The following is a 21,246-nucleotide window of genomic DNA, read 5'->3' on the forward strand; positions in this document are numbered from 1 at the left end:
ATGGAAACAAAGAAATGGATTCGAGAAGCATTTAGGAGATAAACGGAGTATACCTGATGACTGACTGAAGGGTAGGGGATGAGGTGAGGGAGAAGGATGACTGGAGGAGGACTCCTAGATTTCACAGATTTCCATGTATTGTAAACATATGACAATCTGTCTCTTCATTAAATTGTAAACAACCTGATGACAAGAACACACAAATATCACTCACATCTTTGTGTCTCCAATATTTTCTACAGTGCCTGGTACACAGTTGGAGCTCAAGAAATGATGCTGAATAAAACGAATAGGTGAACTTTCTCAGACTTATCAAGTTGAGATTTCAGATGCAGGGTATCAAATTAGTTATAATACATTCACAAAAGCTTTAATAGAAGAAAACTACTTATGCTGAATATCTATTCTCCCCAAAGAGCATATCCTGGTCTTTTAGTATATTACGTACACTTTCTCTTCCATCATTAGTTCATCTTACCCAAGAGGTAAAACCCAGAAGCTATAAGATAGAAGTAAACATTTGACTATAACAATGAAATTTCACTTCACACCCATCAAACTGCCAAAAATTAATGCCTATGAATTGCCTATTGCTTGCAGGGGAGTGAGGCTAAGAGGAGGCCTCTGTTTCCTCACCTCGCAAATGGAACCACGGGGATTAAGTGAAATGTTTCTAGACTCAAGCAGGCATTTACTAAAAACTCACACACTGCCTTTTTACACATCCATATACTCCTCCTTCAAGACCCAGTTCTTACTCCTCCACTAGGAAGCCTGCCCAGACCAGTCCAACATGCAGCTACTTCTTTTCCCTTCTCTGAGCTTCTGCGATACCTATCTGTGAAATTTTTCAAAGATTAATCATAGGTGGATCTGTGATTGCTCTTGCAATCAGTCACTTTCTTCTTTACTTGTTATTTCACTATTTGTATACTCATACTCTGTTCTCCAGTGGAGTCAGAAGTCTCTGGATTCAAAAGTCAGCTATTTGAACTGTGGTGTTGGAGAAGACTATTGAGAGTCTCTTGGACTACAAGGAAATCTAACCAGTCCATCCTAAAGGAGATCAGTCCTGGGTGTTCATTGGAAGGACTGATGTTGAAGCTGAAACTCCAATACTTTGGCCACCTGATGCGAAGAGCTGACTCATTGGAAAAGACCCTGATGCTGGGAAAGATTGAGGGCAGGAGGAGAAGGGGATGACAGAGGATGAGATGGTTGGATGGCATCATCGACTTGATGGACATGGGTTTGGCTGGACTCCGGGAGTTGGTGATGGTTAGGGAGGCCTGGCGTGCTGCGGTTCATGGTGTTGCAAAGAGTTGGACACAACTGAGCGACTGAACTGAACTGAACTGATACTCATACACTGTTCTCCAGTGAAGTCAGATGTCTCAGGATTCAAAAGTCAGCTATGCCATTTCTTTGCTATGACTTCATCTTCCCAATGTTCACGCTCTTCTGTGTGATACAAGAGACACAGCCATCTATCTGTTAAGGTCATTGTTAGGATTTGGGATAATGTGTGTAAAGGGTCCACATATTAGGTGTTCCGTAAGTAGATGCCAACAAGCACTCGTCGAGAGCAGCTCTCAGATCTTTTTCAAATTTCAATACCCTCCTGGATGCAGCACCTCACAGAGTGGCTCACACGTGGCTGCTGCTTGATGGTTTATTTACTTACACTATACCTTATCCAAAAAGGACCTAAAGCAGGTATGTGTTCAACAAGTATTTGTTGAGTGATAACAGGCTGCACTTTCCTGTCAGATTTTCTCTTTCTTTCTGTTTTTCCATAATAAACAGAACCATCAGAATACTGTGACATTTTCTGACCACAGAGCTTGAGGCATCTCAGTTCTTGACTGGGGACTGAACCCAGGCCATGACAGTGAAAGCCCAGAATCCTAACCACTAGATCACCAGGGAACCCCCCATATTATGACTTTTTTAAAGTCTTTACTCATCCTTCACCTGCACCAAGTATTTTTTCAATTTAATTTCAAAAATTTTAACTATAAAATACAGGCTCCTGGCAAAAATGAAAACATCCAAAGGGAATAAAATGAAAAGTAGGTTCCTCTCCTGATATTCAGTTTCACTATCCAGAGGTAATACTTAAAAAAAAAAAGTCCTATGTGTCTTTTTATTGGCCTTAGTGTTTGGCAAATACTCAACCTTCTTTAAGCTATTACTTAAAGATTTTTCCCTGATTTAGCATCCTAAGAACATAAGCTCCATAAGAGCATTTTTGTCTCTTTTGTTCTCCTCTGTTCCCAGCACCTAGACAGTACATGAAATCGTAACCGTATGTTCAATAAGTGCTTGCTAATGCATGGACTTCCTTTTGAGGAATTGCCGCCACTCAAGGTACACTGCCTGCCTTTAGCCAAGTGGCAAGGAAGACTGATTAGATGTTCCCTCCTCAGATTTTGATCTGTGAACAGAATACAAACAGTTGGAGGGAGCTGAACCCATATGAGAGCATGGAATGTTCCTGCAAGAAGGTGGTCTGTGGTGGCTGCTAACTGACTGCTTCCAGCCTGGTTCTTCCGCCTTACTTTCAGTCCTGTGAGCTCACCCAATTCCTTCCAATAAATTGCCTTTTGCTTAAGTTAGCTCAGCACTTCTTACCCTCAGCACTGTTAACATCTTGAGCTACATTATCTTTGCTGTGAAGGGCTGTTCTGTACCTTTACAGTATGTTCAGCAGAATCCCTGATCTCAACTTGTTGGATGCAAACAGCATCCTTAGTGTAACTATCAAAAAAGTCTCCAGACATTAACAAATGTCCCCAAGGGGGACTGAATTAGCTAGAGGTGATTTCTGTGGAACAAAAAAGTCCTAACTGCTAAATACTACATCTCTGCCAACTTTTCATTATGGCCTACATAGAAATAGCTCAGCTATATAATATTATGTTCTATTGATAGGTCCTAAGTTATTAAATCAGTCAACTAACAATGGATTTCAGAGTGTTCACCTGTTGTTATGTTAAACAGCCTGGTGGCTGCACACTGAGCCATGTGGCCCATCATAATTCATCTGGGCGGCGGATCAGGCCCAGGGCAGCCAGGTGAGACCAGGGAGCTCTCCATTCCTGGGCATCCTCCAACATCGACTGGCTCCAGCCTTCCCCAGACCCGCCTTGTCAGCAACTCCAACAGGGCCTTTGTCCAGGCCCCTGGGCGGTACATTGATCAACACCCAGCATCCAGTGAAGGTTTACACACTCCGGAGGACGAGCAGTGAGACAAACAAGGTGCCAGGCATGTCCTCCAGCTACGTGGAGCAACCAAAGGGCATGTCCCTGTGAAGTTAAGTGGGCCTTAGGAAGCATCACTATAAACAAAACTAGTGGAGGTGATGGATTCAGGTGAACTATTTCAAATCCTAAAAGATAATGCTGTTAAAGTGCTGCACTGAATATGCCAGCAAATCTGGAAAACAGCCATGGCCACAGGACTACAAAAGGTTTGTTTTCATTCCAATCCCAAAGAAAGGCAATGCCAAAAAATGTTCAAATACCGCACAATTGCACTCATTTCCCATGCCAGCAAGATTATCCTCAAGATGCTTCAAACTAGGCTTTAGCAGTATATGAACCAAGAACTTCCAGATGCACAAGCTGGATTTAGAAAAGGCAGAGGAACCAGAGATCAAACTGCCAACATCCACTGTATCATAGAAAAAGCAAGGGAATTCCAAAAAAATCAACTTCTGCTTCATTGACTACACTAAAGTCTTTGACTATGTGGATCACAACAGAATGTAGAAAAGTCTTAGAGACATTCTTTAAGAATCTTAAAATTCTTAAAAGTTCTTAAGGAAAATTCTTAAATTCGACCACTTTACCTGCCTCCTGAGGATTGCCAACATCCGCTGGATCATAGAAAAAGCAAGAGAGTTCCAGAAAAACATCTATTTCTGCTTTACTGACTATGCCAAAGCCTTTGACTGTGTGGATCACAATGAACTGTGGAAAATTCTGAAAAGATGAAAATACCAGACCACCTGATCTGCCTCTTGAGAAATCTGTATGCAGGTCAGGAAGCAACAGTTAGAACTGGACATGGAACAACAGACTGGTTCCAAATAGGAAAAGGAGTACGTCAAGGCTGTATATTGTCACCCTGCTTATTTAACTTATATGCAGAGTACATCATGAGAAATGCTGGACTGGAAGAAACACAAACTGGAATCAAGATTGCCGGGAGAAATATCAATAACCTCAGATATGCAGATGACACCACCCTTATGGCAGAAAGTGAAGAGGAACTCAAAAGCCTCTTGATGAAAGTGAAAGTGGAGAGTGAAAAAGTTGGCTTAAAGCTCAACATTCAGAAAATGAAGATCATGGCATCCAGTCCCATCACTTCATGGGAAATAGATGGGGAAACAGTGGAAACAGTGGCTGACTTTATTTTTCTGGGCTCCAAAATCACTACAGATGGTGACTGCAGCCATGAAATTAAAAGACGCTTACTCCTTGGAGAGAAAGTTATGACCAACGTAGATAGCATGTTCAAAAGTAGAGACATTACTTTGCCAACAAAGGTTCGTCTAGTCAAGGCTATGGTTTTTCCTGTGGTCATGTATGGATGTGAGAGTTCGACTGTGAAGAAGGCTGAGCGCCGAAGAATTGATGCTTTTGAACTGTGGTGTTGGAGAAGACTCTTGAGAGTCCCTTGGACTGCAAGGAGATCCAACCAGTCCATTCTGAAGGAGATGAGCCCTAGGATTTCTTTGGAAGGAATGATGCTGAAGCTGAAACTCCAGTACTTTGGCCACCTCATGCGAAGAGTTGACTCATTGGAAAAGACTCTGATGCTGGGAGGGATTGGGGGCAGGAGGAGAAGGGGACGACAGAGGATGAGATGGCTGGATGGCATCACTGACTCGATGGACGTGAGTCACAGTGAACTCCGGGAGTTGGTGACGGACATGGAGGCCTGGCGTGCTGCGATTCATGGGGTCGCAAAGAGTCGGACACGACTGAGCAACTGATCTGATCTGAGAAAACTGTATGCAGGTCAGGAAGCAACAGTTAGAACATTGCAACAATGTTCCAGCTGAATATGGAACAACAGACTGGTTCCAAATTGGGAAAGGAGTACATCAAGTCTGCATATTGTCACCCGGATTATTTAATTTCTGTATAAAGCACATCACGTGAAATGCCAGGCTGGATGGAGCACAAGCTGGAATCAAGATTGCTAGGAGAAGTATCAGTAACCTCAGATATGCAAATGACACCACCCTTATGGCAGAAAGTGAAGAGGAACTGAAGAGCCTCTTGATGAAAGTGAAAGAGGAGAGGGAAAAAACTGGCTTAAAACTCAACATTTAAAAAATGAAGATCATGGCATCTGGTCCCATCACTTCATGGCAAATACATGGGGAAAAAGTGGAAACAGTGGCAGATTTTATTTCTTGGGCTCCAAAATCACTGCAGATGGTGACTGAAATTAAAGCCATAAAATTAAAGATGTTTGCTCTTGGAAGAAAAGCTATGACAAACCTAGGTAGTGCATTAAAAAGCAAAGACATCACCTTACCAACAAAGGTCCATATGGTTAAAGCTATGGTTTTTCCAATAGTCATGTACGGATATGAGAGTTGGACCACAAAGAAGGCTGAGCACCAAAGAATTAATGCTTTCAAACCGTAGTGTTGGAGAAGACTCTTGAGAGTCCCCTGGACTGCAAGGAAATCAAACCAGTCAATCCTAAAGGATATCAAGCCTGAAAATTCATTGTAAGGACTGATGTTGAAGCTGAAGCTCCAATACTTTGGCCACCTGATGCGAAGAGCTGACTCTTTTGAAAAGACCCTGATGCTGGGAAAGATTGAGGGCAAGAGAAGGGGGTGACAGAGGATAAGATGGTTAGATGACATCATTGACTCAACGGACATGAATCTGAGCAACCTCAAGGGAGATAGTGAAGGACAGGGCAGCCTGGCGTGCTGCAGCCCATGGGGTCACAAAGAGTCAGATACGACTTGGTTACTGAACAACAACAATGTTAAACAACAGCTTTAGGGAAATACAAGTCAAACACCAAATAATTCACCCATTTAAAGTGTACACTTAAGTGACTTTTAATATATTCAGAGTTGTGCAATCATCATTACAATCAATTTTAGCATATCTTCATCACCTCAAAAATAGGTGCACATCCCTGCACACTTTAGTTCAGATCAGATCAGTTGCTCAGTCGTGTCTGACTCTTTACGACCCCACGAATCGCAGCACGCCAGGCCTCCATGTCCATCACCAACTCCCAGAGTTCACTGAGACTCACGTCCATTGAGTCAGTGATGCCATCCAGCCATCTCATCCTCTGTCGTCCCCTTCTCCTCTTGCCCCCAATCCCTCCCAGCATCAGAGTCTTTTCCAATGAGTCAACTCTTCGCATGAGGTGGCCAAAGTACTGGAGTTTCAGCTTTAGCATCATTCCTTCCAAAGAAATCCCAGGGCTGATCTGCTTCAGAATGGTCACTCCTCAAAACTCCAGCTCCCTCAATTGTCAGCAACCATTTAATGTACTCTCTGCCTCTACAGACTTACCAATCTGAACACTTCGTTTAAATGGGATCATAGAATACGTTTTCTTTTGGACGGGCTTATTTCACTTAGCACAGTATTTTCTAGGTTTGTCCATGCTTAGCATGTAACAGTAGTTCATCCCTTACTGTTGAATAATATTCCACTGTATGGACACATTTTCCCTATCCATAAATGATAAGCATTTATGTTGCTACACTTTGTGGCTATGATGAATAATGCTACTATGAGCATGTGTGTACAAGTTTTTAGTGTTGATATAGGTTTTCATTTCTCTTAGGCATATACCTGGGGCTAGAACTGCTAGGTTAAATGGAAACATTATGTTTAACTTTTTGAAGAAGTCCCAGACTGTTTTCCAAAACGGCTACACCATTTTACCTTCCAATCAGCAGTGTGGTAGAGCTTCTTTCCTCACTTCTCACCAACACTTCCCACTAATCATTTATTATTCATCTTTTTTATTATAGCCATCCTAGGGAGAGTGATGTAGTATTTCATTGTGGTTTTGATTTCCATTTCCCTAATGACCAATATTGGTGAGCATCTCCTTCAGGTGCTTACTGGTCATTTGTATAACTTGAAGAAATATCTACTCAGATCCTTTGTCCATTTTCTAATTGAGTTATTTGCCTTTCTATTGTTGAGTTACAAGAAATCTTTATATGTTCTAGATATGTCATTTTTCAGATATATAATTTCCAAAAAAATTTTTGCCATTCTTAAATGAGTGAAAATCTTTTCATTTTCTTAACAGCACAAAAGTTTAAAATGTTTATTGTTAGTCTTTCAGGTAGAAATAGTCTTTCAGGTAAAAACTGAGTGGCTGGTTCACCTTGCAGCTCAATCATGTAACATGTCTTTCTCTAAGACAACTATTAGCAGAACTGCTGCTCTATGACATCTGTTTATTTAACAGAAGAATATAATTCTTTATATATATATTTTCTCATAAAATTGATTCTCCTGGAACAAGATACAAGAAGGAAGATGTGGTGTGTCATCCTGTGATTTTTACCTACCCTTGACACACCACTGACTTATCCAAGGGACACCTGACCCTGAGAGAGGAGTATAAGCAAGGACAGTGAAGAGTAATGGTTCTTCCACAGTATTTATGAGGAGAAAGAGAAGACTAATTAATGGATGATGATTTTTTTGTAAAATCAATCACCTTTTGTAAATATCTTTTTCACTAGAGTTGATATAAGATGTTAAAATTCTATTCTCTGCATAGCAAATGAAGACAGACAGGTTTTAGACTGTCCTAAGTGCCCAGTGAAGCCTCTGTCCAGAATTAAGAAAAGGTCAATTCAAACAAATCCTATAGATGCTCAGTAAAATATATTCTGGAGATCAAGGTGTCCCTATACAAGTCCTTTAAGAGGCCCAAGAACATTATCTATTTGAAAACTACTTAGCCTATATAAGGCTCTTCAAGAACTTATAGCTGTGTTAAAGCAAACTTCTAAAATAGTTACAGACCATGGCTAAGTTACTGAAACCTAGGCCAGTCCTAACTTGCCTTTGTTCCCAACCCACTCTGCATACCACTGCAAAATTAATCCCCCTAAATCACTGTTACCTTGACTTGAGAATTTTTAGTAATAATTAAAAGCTAATATCAATGGAGTTCTTAACTATGTGCCAACATTGTCCTGAACAATTTAAATGGATTTTCTCATTTAATCCTCCCCGTAACTCAGTGAGGTAGTTTCTGTAATTCTCCTGAAGATGAGGAAACTGTGGCTTATTCAGTAACCCACCCAAAACTGCTGAGCCCCTGAGTGGCAATGCTAAGATTCAAATGTAGGTTTGAGCTGAGGCTCTCAACCACTACGGTATTTCTGCAGAAACACCACTGGTCTAGTAATCACTTAGGGGAACAACTACAAGGCACGTGCACCAGAATTTCCAGGGTAAATTCTCTGATTCACAGCAGGTTTGGGAACCACTACAAGTTAACTCTCCATTTCCTACAGAACGTCTAAACTCCTCTTCCCAGAGACTTCTAGGATAAAGGCAAAATTCCTTAAATTGGCTTATAAAGCTCTTCAGAGTCTGTCACTTGACTGACCTTTCTGGTCCCATTTTGCCCCAAGCCCCCTTTTTGTTTCCATTTCTATTCTTTATCACAAGACTCTTCCTTCTCAGGGTATTTGCACAAGCTGTTCCTTGGTCTGGGATGCTCTTCCTTCCTCCCTTTGTTCGATTAACTCTTGCTGTTCCTCAGGCTTTAGCATGATGGGCACTTTCTGAGAAAAAAATTTCTGATCACCCTGTTTAGGTCAAAATCCTAGCTATTATCTCTAATAACATCACGTACTACATTTGCAAACTAAAAACTGTCTTTACATGATTCTCTCTCTTTCCCTCGATAAAGAGTAAACTCTACAAAGGTAGGAACTGTGCTTGTTTTTCTCAGTATTGTACCTCCAGCGCCTGGCTTAGTTGTTGTTGTTTAGTTGCTAAGTCACGTCTTACTCTTTGTGACCCCATGGACTATAGTCCGCCAGGCTCCGCTGTCCAGGTGATCAGGCAAGAATACTGGAGTGGGTTGCTATGTCTTTGTCCAGTAGTATCTTCAGTACCTGGATTAGTGCCTGTCACATAAATATTGCTTGTTCAATAAATACTTATCAAAAGAATTAATGGTTTCAAGGCCTTTTAACTGGAGAAGGCAATGGCACCCCACTCCAGTACTCTCGCCTGGAAAATCCCATGGGTGGAGGAGCCTGGTGGGCTGCAGTCCGTGGGGTTGCAAAGAGTCGGACACGACTGAATGACTTCACTTTCACTTTTCACTTTCATGCATTGGAGAAGGAAATGGCAACCCACTCCAGTGTTCTTGCCTGGAGAATCCCAGGGACTGGGGAGCCTGGTAGGCTGCCATCTATGGGGTCGCACAGAGTCAGACACGACTGAAGTGACTTAGCAGCAGGCCTTTTAACTATTCCGTACTTAACCAACCAACCATATTTTTCACTCTTGCTCAACAGAGATGTACAGTGCCATTTACAGAGGTTAATTCCTCTCCACATCTTTTCATCCTTATCTAAACCCAAAATCCTTTTCCACTTCTTTACCTAATTCCTCCTCTTGATACAAGGTAGAGCCTAAATTTCCCTTGTTTCACAAAGTTCTCTAACTCACCAACCCACAACAGTGTCTTCTAAACTGCTACCTCACTTTGTATTTCTAGGCCACTCACTTGGCACTTCATCATACACTGCCATGTATCCTCATGTAGTATTTCACATGTAAGTGGTCTGGTTACTTTTTTAAATATAAGTATCATTAGGTAGTTTGTATGTTCTCTGTGGTTGTTCAGTCATCTAGTCGTGTCCGACTCTTTGTGACCCTATGGACTGAAGCACACCAGGCCTCCCTGTCCCTCACCATCTCCTGAAGTTTGCCCAAATTCATGTCCCTTGCATCAGTGATGACATCCAGCCATCTCATCCTCTGATACCCTCTTTTCCTTCTGCCCTCAATCTTTCCCAGCATCAGGGTCTTTCCCAATGAGTGGGCTCTTTGCATCAGGTAGCCAAAATCCTGGAGCCTCAGCCTCAGTGTCAGTCCTTCCAATGAGTATTCAGGGTTGACTTCCCATAATATTGACTGGTTTGGTCTCCTTGTTGTCCAAGGGACTCTCAGAAGTCTTCTCCAGCACCACAGTTTGAAGGCATCAATTCTTTGGTGCTTTGCCTTCTTTACGGTCCAGCTCTCACAACCGCATATGACCACTTGGAAGACCACAGCCTTGACTATATGGGCCTTTGTCAGCAAAGTAATGTCTCTGCTTTTCAACACGTTGTCTAGGTTTGTCATAGCTTTCCTTTGTTCTTAAAGGGGAGTCATTGGTTAATTCGTGACTAGAGTACCCAAGCACATCATAAATACTCTGTAAATGTCTGCTAAATAAATTAATGAATAATATTCTGTAACCTGCAATGTGGATTCAACCTGCAGTTGATCAGCAAATTTGGCAATTGACAATTCTCCTCGGAGGACACCTGAATATTTTATATTATTTCTTTGGAATATCTCTAGGATCCCTTGGCAGACAGTTCAAAACAAGTGTCAGGTGAGAACATTAAAGTAATATACTGCTTTATATTTCCTATAGTTCTATACTCAGGTATTTCTAAATCCATTACAAAATTATTAATACATTTCATAACTCTTTAGGATAACTCTACATTATCGATCCTAATCCTCCAAGGTTGGGAGAATCTTTAAATATTTTCAGTAGATTAATTTCTATTTTAAAATATAACACTGAGGAAAATATTTTTGTTGTCATGCTATTAATCTCTTGGTTAAATATCATTTACCATAAATCTTTAACTCTATGTAAAATAGGTTAAGTGCATTTCAACTTTTTATTTGGAGGAGGACAAACTGAGATCTAAGCAATTAAGAACTTTTTCTTCAAAATCTAAGCAATTAAGAACTTTTTCTTCAAAATCTAAGCAATTAAGAACTTTTTCTTCAAAATCTAAGCAACTAAGAACTTTTTCTTCAAAATCAGAATAGAGTTATCCTAAAGAGTTATGAAATGTATTAATAATTTTGTAATGGATTTAGAAATACCTGACTATGGAACTATAGGAAATTTAAAGTAGTATATTACTTTAATGTTCTCACCTGACACTTGTTTTGAACTGTCTGCCAAGGGATCCTAGAGATATTCCAAAGAAATAATATAAAATATTCAGGTGTCCTCCGAGGAGAATTGTCAATTGCCAAATTTGCTGATAAACTGCAGGTTGAATCCACATTGCAGGTTACAGAGTATTATGATTCCAGTTATTCTAATTTAAAAATCCTAAAGCCAAGGAAAATAAATTTGACAAACAGTGGGGCTAATGGTAAAGAATCTGCCTGCCAATGCCGGAGATGCACAAAACCCAAGAGACAGAGATTCGATCCGTGCAATGGGAAGATACCCTGGAGTAGGAAATGGCAACCCACTCCAGTATTCTTGCCTGGAAAATTCCAAGGACAGAAGAGCCTGGTGGGCCATAGTCCATGGGATTGTAAAAGAGTTGGACATAACTTAGCAAGCAAACAACAACAATTTACATACTATAAAATTAACTCATATCAAAATTTTAAAGTCTATTTACAGATTTGTGTCACCATCACCAGAATCTAAATTTGTTTTATATTATTTTTGCAATATAATTTACAAAGCTGTGTAGTCATCACCACTCTAACCCTGGAACATTTTCATCAGCCCCAAAAGAAACATCATGCCCTTTAGCAATCTCTCTCCATTTCTCTCCAGCCCCTCCAGCTTTTGGCAACCACTAATCTACTTTGTCTCAATGAATTTATTCTTAACATTTAATATACATGGAATCATACAATATGTGGTGTTTCGTGACTAGCTCCTTTCACTTAACATGTTTTCAAGATTTATCCATATTGTAACACGTATTAGAATTTCATTCCTTGTTGTCAGCTAATAACATTTTGGGCGTGCATGTGTACATGCTCAGTCACTTTAGTCACGTCCAGCTGTTTGCAACCCTACAGATTGTAGCTCCCCCCAGGTTCCTCTGTCCATGGGATTCTCCAGGCAAGAATAATGAAGTAGGTTGCCATTTCCTTCTCCAGGGGATCGTCCGGACTCAGGTATCAAAACTGTGTCTCCTACATTGCAGGCGGATTTACTGTACAGGCGGATTTACTGGTTTATCCATTCATCAGTTGATGGATACTTGGGTTGTTTCCACTTTTTGGCTACTAGGAATAATGCTGCTATGAATGTTGGCATACAAGTCTTGGTGTAGATATATATCTTTATTCCTCTTGGGTAGATACCAAGGAGTGGGATTACTAGGTCAGGTGCTAATTGCTTCATTTTTCCCTAATCAGTCTTAAAGTGAGTAACAAAATTTTTTTCCTATTTCAAAGGATTTTTGAGACAGCCAGGAAGCAGAATTTTGATGAAAATGCTAATATAATTTTTTAAAAAAGGATAATCTGCACACCACTTTGCTAGCAATAGAACTATACCACATTACTTTCCAGTTTGAAGTTCAAACAGAAATTCTAAGATGAGATGAAAATTCCTTTTAATGTAAGTCATAAAATTAAATGGAGTCTGCTCTAACCTATGTAATCAATATGCTAGAATAAAATTCTGTTTTTTGAGCAGAATGTATGTATCCATCTCCTTCTGGCTGACAATTGCTTTAACAGATAAACACACAGTAAAAGAAGATTTACTTAGTAGAAGTAGTAATAAATAGGAATTTGAAATCTCAAATGCCTTAATAAATTACCTATTTCCCTCCCCTGTCATGGGCCTGCTTCTCATTTAATGAGAAAAGGGTAAAGCATTAATTATAATTAGTCATGTAAATTCCCAAAGTCTTTCATAAAAGCATCTTTCAGAAATCAGAGGCCAAATAACTTCTGGTCACATGTTATTTTTATTTTTCTTCCTGGCGATGTACACTCTAGTTCAAATATATTCAGGAAGCAGACTGTAAGCAAGAAATTAAAAGCTGATTGCAAAATTCTGCGTAAAAATTAAAAGAGCTTTAAAAACACATTTTAATGTAAAGAAAAATCAAACATCTTGCGGCAGAAATTAGGCATAATCAGGGGAAAACTACCAAACGTTCTACCAATCACAGCACTAGAGAACGCCACAGGTCGTCCAAAAGACGCCTTCCTTTTAGCCAACAGTTCTTTTCCTCCCGCCAAAGCTGTCCCCTAGAGCGTCAGAGAGTAACTCAATGAGCGATTTATGATTTTTTCCTTTTGATCTCTCCCCACACACATCCACCTGCTTGGAGGTGTCAAGGCGACTAGAAATGGTTAACACTGACCAGCAGCAGACAGAGAAACAAACACCCCTGACAACCCACAGCTGAGTAAGCAAGAGCTGTTTATTCACGACCATGTTCCATTTGGAGACTATCGGCGAGCCCTTGAAAGCCCAGGCACATTTTAGAAGGTTCCTAGAGAGGGAGGGAATAATCTCCCCACGACACACACGCACACACACCCCACCCCTCTCCCCCCGCCCTGAGAAACATACACTGGTTTGGGTGGGAACCATCTGGTCCAGGCAGCCCCTGCCCTCCCGACCGCTCAGGAATAACCTCACGCACTAGAGCATCCGACCCCTTGCGGGGGTTGTGTAACTCCCCAAAATGGGCTCAGACGCCGCAGAGGCTGGCCGCAGCGCTGAAGGCTTCCGAAGACGCTTTCTGCCACTCCCACCCCCGCCACGGCCCACCCCGACGCCGTGGCCGGGACTGGAGACCCTGACGAGAAATGGCCCTTTAGATCCCACCCCTCACCTGGCTCGGTCCCACCTGAGCACCAGAGCTGAGAGAAAACAGGCAGGGAGAGCTGACCTTGATGCTACTGACAGTGGAGCGGCACATCCTGCTGCTTCCTGGAAAGCGGCCCGCAGGACATTTTTCCCCCTGGAGGAAGGAAACGGGAGGGCGCCGGCCGGGCGGCTGCGGGCGCTGCGGCGGTGGTCCGGGCGGGCTGTGCAGCCTCTAGTGGGGACGGTCCGAGGACTACATCTCCCAGGCTGCTCTGGGCCGCCTTGCGTCGTGACCCCAGCGCGCACGGAGGCGGTGACTCTTACCTCACAGAGGTAGCTCCTCCGCCGGCAGCAACTCGGCGCCCGCGGTCCATGGACCGGAACCCCGGGCCGACGGGCAGGAACCCCGGCCGCGATCGTCGTCTCCCCGCCCTAGGCTCCTCCTCCTCGCTCCCCACCGCCTCCTCCGGACGCCCGCGGGCCGCGCACCGCCACCGCCGGGCTCGTGGAGCCGCCCCGGGAGGCTGGGTGGCGGGTTCGCGGCTGCCGCCGGACTGAGGCCTACTCCGCCGCCTCTCAGTGCTATTGTCCTGGGCCCGGCCCTGACCGGGCTCACCGGAGAGGCGAGTGCGCCGGCTCCGCCGAAGATGCCGGACCAAGCCCTACAGCAGATGCTGGACAGGTACGGGCAGCCTTTGGGGAGGACGCGAGCCGCTGATCCTCGTTCCGGCCCTGCCGCGCCCGGCCTCGGGGCTCTTCGGAGCGGAGCCCGGCGTGCCGGGAGGAGTTCTACGGCCTGGGGGCCGGGCGAGGGGCCGAAAGTTTGGAGTCCGTACTTGCGGGAGGACGGAGCGGGCGGCCTGGGTGCGTAGACTTAAAGGGAAACTTAGTTAAGGAGTGGCGTCTGGTTTCGTCGGGACGCCTTTGCGAAGTGAGAGGGGCTTGTATGAACCCAGAGAATTAGTTTTCTTTTTCTCACTCTCCTCCTCCCCTCCCCCCAAACTGTGTTGTAACGTGTTTGTCCGAGATGTCACTGGCAAGAAGAGCCAAACTAATTTTCTGAGGAATGATCCTCCTCCAATTTTAACTGTTTCCAAAAGCCAAGGAAAAATAAGCATTCTTTTGGAAAGCTTCATAGGCAAACTTCCTTCCTCCGCATCCCCAACCCCAAACTATAAGGTCAAGAGTATAAGCAAAGGACTTCAACGGTCAGACCAGAGTAGAGGTTATGGGAAACAGACATATAATTTCGCGTATTTTACCATGCGTTGAGTTCCCTGAGAAAGTTTCATTCTGTGGGGGCTCCGGTCGGTAAAACTTTCTGTGAAATCGGCTGCAGAGCCCTCTGCTGTTGAAATTCTAGTCTCTGGGTTCTACCACGAGTTTCTGGAGACCCTTACTCCACAATTTCCACTAAGGACATAACTTCCTGGCAACGCCGGTGCTATTGGCTAATGTATGTTTTCGTTGCCTACAACTCTCAGTAGACCACTCGCCACCCAGTTCAGCGTGTGGTATAGCTCTATACTGAGAACAAATCCAACTGGAAAGTGTTAAATGAAGAGGCTACCTTAAATGAAATTATACCCAATGAAATTATGCTTGGATCACACCCAGAACACAAATCACTCAAGAGTACCTCTTCTTCCGGAGTGACAGACATTTCCTTTGGAGCTTAGAATTTTGAGACGTCTAAGTTGATAGAAATCATGGTACTGACTTTTTTCAGTTGGGGTGGCCCAGTGATTAATCCAGCCCTTGTTCTAGGAGAGCATTCGGGTCAAGTTGTATTGACTACTCCCTTTTTTAATAAGTAGTTTACAAGCTCCTGGAAGGCAGAAGTCATTATTTCAAATTTTACAACCCCCTGTACAAAGTAAGTCATCAGTAAATACTTTTATGAACAAATGCATGAACTTTTTTGTCATTCTCCCCAGTTGTGTAGTGGTCTAATAATTTACCATACTGGCAAATTACATAGGACAACTGAAGTATGCCCAGAGGAGACCATTTTCTGTCACTGCCAATTCCAATCAGAGATCCTATTTTGGTGCTGGGTATTTTGTAATTAATTTTTACCCCCTCTGAGGGCCTGCTGCTTTCACTTTTATGCAGTTGACTTTTGTGTCCAAAAGCTGATCTGGCTTTCATACACTCTTTGGAGATTTCCATAAAAGTAAAAAACCCAAGGAGTGCCAGCAAGACATTTACAATTGTCTCAACAGAAACTTGGAAATTCTGGCTGCATATACTGAAACAGGTGACTATAATACTGGCTTCCCTCATCTTCTCTACCTTTTTGACATATCTCTTAAGATGATATTCAAAGATCATTTTGCAACCTGGCCCCTTGTTGGAATCACCTGAGGAGTGTTTTAACATATGGATGGATGCCTGATTCTGCCCACGACCAATTAGTTCACAGATTTCTGGAGAATAGGGCCTGAGCATGGGTATTTTCAAAAGCTTTTCAGATGTTTGTTGTGGTTGAAAATCACTTTTAAAGGGTTTTGGGGTTTTTTTGGTAATGCCTCATGGCTTGAGGGATCTTAGTTCCCCAACTAGGGATTGAATCTGGGCCTCCTGCGGTGGAAGCAGATTCCTAACCACTGGACCACCAGGGAATTCCCACAACCCTAAACCCTAAGTGATTATTTCATCATAAGGGATAGTACCTTTTAGTGAGGTAAGCTTGGACAGAAATCTTGAAATTCTCGTTTTGCCACTTACTGGCTATATGACTTTGGATTTAAATTCTGAGGTTCTACATCATCTTAAAAAAATTGTAATGTCCTACCTTACAGGACTGTATAAATGAGAACAAATATAAGTACTTTGTTGTTGTTCTTGTACAGTCTCTATGTATAAGTACCTTATACAACAATAAAATGCTATCGTATGTTAGGCACACAGAAGGTACTTAAGATTCTGGTGTAACTGGGATTTCCCTGGCGGTGCAGTGACTGGGAGTGTGCCTTCCAGTGCAGGGGATGCATGTTTGATCTCTGTTGGGGAAACTTAAGATCCCACATGCCACAGGGCAACAAAGCCTGAGTGCTGGAACTAGTGAGAAGCCTATGTGCATTGGGCTAAGACCCAATGCAGCCAAATAAATCAGTATTAAAAAAAAAAATTCTAATGTAACCAATCAATTAGCAATTTACACACACACACCCCTCGCCCATCTCCTTTCTATTTACTATCATGTTAATCTGGGCTATCCCCCCTGCAAGATGAACACAAAGATACTTGATGGGTTCTTTTGAGGAATACTGACAAGTTCAAGAGACTAAAATATGTCAACCTGTTAGGACCCAGAATCTTGCTTGAATTTGGCTCCCTCCTAGCTTTGTCTTTGGGTGGCAATTTTTGAGCGACAGAATTTACTTCAGAAACTTGCCTTTATGTTTATTTCTTCAGTACAAGTTCTATCCTTGAGAAGATTAAGGAAATGTATATAATATATATTGTTTCGCTTCTGGGTTAAGATTAGGTATGTTTTAATAGTTTATTAAATTTGTGTTCATTGAATTGATTTGGTAAATATTGATCCATTTGCCCAGTACCATTCTAAGCCCTCAGTATATGGTGGTAGTGAACATAAGCAAAAATACTCGTGTGGAGCTTTAATTCTAGTGAGGTTTGTGTTCCACAAATGTCAAATAAGATAAAGATTATATTTACAAATATGGTATGTTCAGTTTATACATTTAGTCTGTCACGGTTTTTTAATTAATAGCAGCTTACTAAGAGCTGAAGTTCAATTGCTTGTCCTTTGTGAATAAGTAAATCTAGTTTAGCAATTGTTTATCTTAATAACTTTTATTCTTGCCATATTTGCAGCTGGAAAGAGTATATATAGATATATATTTTGATTGCCTTTCATTTTTATAAACAGTAAGCAGCTGTTTTATGTAAATTTATCATTTGAACCTTTTAAATTGAGAGTGGTGGAAAGGGGGTGGTTTTCTAATGTCATGAATGACTGGGGGTCACAAATCATTGCCCTGAAATTATAACCATTCATAAATTCAAACCCTTTACATCAGGCTCTCTGAATCTTATTTTCTCTTCCTTCCCTTTGTTGCCATACTTTTTTAAGAAGTCTGTTATGCCTATTCTGTCACCATTATACTTTCTCATTTTCTCTTTTACTTCTCAAAATGAGGATTAAATCTATAGAGAATACAAAGAATACTATAAACAAACCGCAGGAATGGACCTCAGGTTTAAAGCCTGGTGAGAGATGCTTCTGGAAACTTGACTTTTGTGTACCCCTTTCATGTTGAACACTTAGGAATTTGTTGAGGTTGTTTTGCATCACTTAATTGCACAAGGTGAGTAGGCAAGGAACGGAGTCAGTGTCCCCAGAACAGTCAGATGGGAAGAACAATGGAAGAATAATCCGCTCCCCAGAGGCCTCCTGCAGTAGCAAGTGAGTTAGAACCCCCTCTCACAGGATGTTACCAACCGCATGGACATCCCTTTAGAGGTTGTAGATGTCTTCAGAGGACTGAGCTGTATATTCCTTCTGAGTTATAAACCGTCTCTAGCTTCCACTAAAGCAGCTTCTCATTCTCTTTGGCATCTTTCCTCAATCATATTACAATCCCATTTTGACATTTACAGACCAATACCTGGAGTTAAGAACCATTAGCAATTAGTTGTATTTGCTTCCCTCTCTATATAAAAAGCAGAAACATTACAGATAAAGTCCCCTTTGGCCATTATCCCCCAGTCCCATATCTTCTCCCATCCCCAGTCCACTATCATAAGTGGGTTTATGTTCTTCCAGTCTTTGTTTAATGCTTTTATATATACTATATGTAATTCACAGTTCTGTTTTTGTTTCTAAAATTTAAATATATCAGTCTACAATTTACTTTTTTAAATACTGAGTTTTGTGATATTCAGCAATTAAAGAGTGTACGTATAGAATCTATTGTATTAACATACTACTTGTAGTATGAGTATGGATACTCGTAGTATGGATCATCGAAAAAGTAAGAGAGTTCCAGAAAAACATCTATTTCTGCTTTATTGACTATGCCAAAGCCTTTGACTGTCTGGATCACAATAAACTGGAAAATTCTGAAAGAGATAGGAATACCAGATCACCTGACCTGCCTCCTAAGAAACCTGTATACAAGTCAGGAAGCAACAGTTAGAACTGGACACAGAACAACAGACTGGTTCCAAATAGCAAAAGGAGTACGTCAAGGCTGTATATTGTCACCCTGCTTATTTAACATATATGCAGAGTACATCATGAGAAATGCTGGGCTGGAAGAATCACAAGCTGGAATCAAGATTGCTGGGAGAAATATCAATAACGTCAGATATGCAGATGACACCACCCTTATGGCAGAAAGTGAAGAGGAACTAAAGAGCCTCTTGATGAAAGTGAAAGAGGAGAGTGAAAAAGTGGGCTTAAAGCTCAACATTCAGAAAACTAAGATCATGGCATTTGTTCCCATCACTTCGTGGCAAATAGATGGGGAAACAGTGAGAGACTTTATTTTTGGGGGCTCCAAAATCACTGCAGATGGTGACTGCAGCCATGAAATAAAAAGACACTTACTCCTTGAAAGAAAAGTTATGACCAACCTAGACAGCATATTAAAAAGCAGAGACATTGCTTTACCAACGAAGGTCCGTCTAGTCACAGCTATGGTTTTTCCAGTAGTCATGTATGGATGTGAGAGTTGGACTATAAAGAAAGCTGAGCACCGAAGAATTGATGCTTTTGAACTGTGGTATTGGAGAAGACTCTTGAGAGCCCCTTCGACTGCAAGGAGATCCAACCAGTCCAACCTAAAGGAAATCAGTCCTGAATGTTCATTGGAAGGACTCATGTTGAAGCTGAAACTCCAATACTTTGGCCACCTGATGCGAGGAACTGACTCATGTGAAAAGACCCTGATGCTGGGAAAGATTGAGGGTGGGAGGAAAAGGGGACGACAGAGGATGAGATGGTTGGATGGCATCACCGACTCGGTGGACATGAGTTTGAGTAAACTCCAGGAGTTGGGAGGTCTGGCGTGCTGCAGTCCATTGGGTCGCAGAGAGTCAGACATGACTGAGCAACTGAACTGAACTACTCTAGTAACATTTAGATTCTTAATACCTCGTTATAATTTGACTTTCATCCACCTTTCTTATCCGTAGCTCTACTAAAAGTATATTAAATGTTACTAATAATTTCTTAATCAGTAAACCTAATGACTTTTTTTCTTTGTCCTCATGTCCTTGACATGTATGTAATGAAGCTGAAACTGGTGACCTCCACTCCCTAACTTGAAAGTGTGTTGTAGTCTACTACCTTATTTGTCTGTCTGTCTTTTTCCCCCTCTTACACGTCACCTTATCCTTACTCTCTTCAATTACTTAAGTATGGTTCAATTCTCAGCACTTATTCTTTGAAAAGTACACATAGTTTTATCACTTACTATCTCACTTTCAGCTTTGAGTGACTCCCAAATGTATGTTTTTATTCTTGACCTCTTTGCCACATTTTAGTGTCTGCTTTCCAGCTGCCCAGTAGACATTTCCATTTGTGTATACACAGTATTACTAGTGTCTTCACCTATCTAAAACTAAACAACTGCTATTTCCCTGCTTTTTATTTAGCTTGACTTCCCAATTTCTGGCCCATTCTTCTAATCCACCAGCCGTTAAACGTACATCTTTTTTTTGCTTTTTGCTTTTTTCCCCCTCTAAATCCACCTGCTTATCAAATACTATAGATTCTTTTTTATCTGACTCCAGTTTTTCTCTTCCAGTTTGACTTACAGAGTGGTACCAGAATTGGCCAGAGCACAATTATAATCATGTCATTCCCATGCTTTAAAACATGCCAGTCTCTACATTACCAATAGGATAAATTCTAAACTTTTAAGACTTTGTGAAGAGACTTAGCTCTATTAATCCAATCCAGCCCTAACCTGCTTTAACCATACTCTTCTGCACTTCATTGTCCTCTGAATGTATCCTGCTGTACATCTTATTTTTTGCTTTAGAGTCCTTCCTCCCTTCTGACACCTGGCTGACTCTGAACCATCTTTAGAATTCAGCTCAAATATCACTTTGAAGCACTGTACATCTCCTTCAGGCAGTGAGTTACTTCTTCCAAAATTTCTGTAGAATCTCTATTTCAATAGAATTCATTATAGTACATCACTCTGAATTGTAATTTTTTTAATGCATCAATCCCGTGTCTAAGAGCCTTTATCACTACCACCATGCACATTCAAGTGGGAGTTCACTGAGAACAGAAACTGTTCCATTTCTTGAGAAGGGGAATATACATTGGCAACACTGTTGAATCACGCTGTCTTTTCACTATGTATGACATATCAGTGCTTAGAATAATCTTGC

General features: G+C 41.7%; 2 protein-coding genes across 2 annotated transcripts in view; one reads left to right on the forward strand and one right to left on the reverse strand.

Annotated features, from left to right (window-relative positions):
- CPEB3 (cytoplasmic polyadenylation element binding protein 3) overlaps window positions 1-14,126 on the reverse strand; it is a 263,323-nt gene extending 249,197 nt beyond the window's left edge. The window contains exon 1 of the mRNA XM_024985731.2: window positions 13,952-14,126. The gene's annotated coding sequence lies outside the window, so the exon portion shown is untranslated. The remainder of the gene's footprint in view (window positions 1-13,951) is intronic.
- A 65-nt stretch (window positions 14,127-14,191) lies between these two features.
- Window positions 14,192-21,246, forward strand: part of MARCHF5 (membrane associated ring-CH-type finger 5) — a 51,114-nt gene continuing 44,059 nt past the window's right edge. Inside the window, exon 1 of the mRNA NM_001034715.2 lies at window positions 14,192-14,551. Coding sequence (NP_001029887.1) covers window positions 14,517-14,551 — 35 coding nt within the window. The 5' untranslated portion in view covers window positions 14,192-14,516. The remainder of the gene's footprint in view (window positions 14,552-21,246) is intronic.

The sequence above is a fragment of the Bos taurus genome, chromosome 26 (genome assembly GCF_002263795.3).
Source record: "Bos taurus isolate L1 Dominette 01449 registration number 42190680 breed Hereford chromosome 26, ARS-UCD2.0, whole genome shotgun sequence".
NCBI lineage: Eukaryota > Metazoa > Chordata > Mammalia > Artiodactyla > Bovidae > Bos > Bos taurus.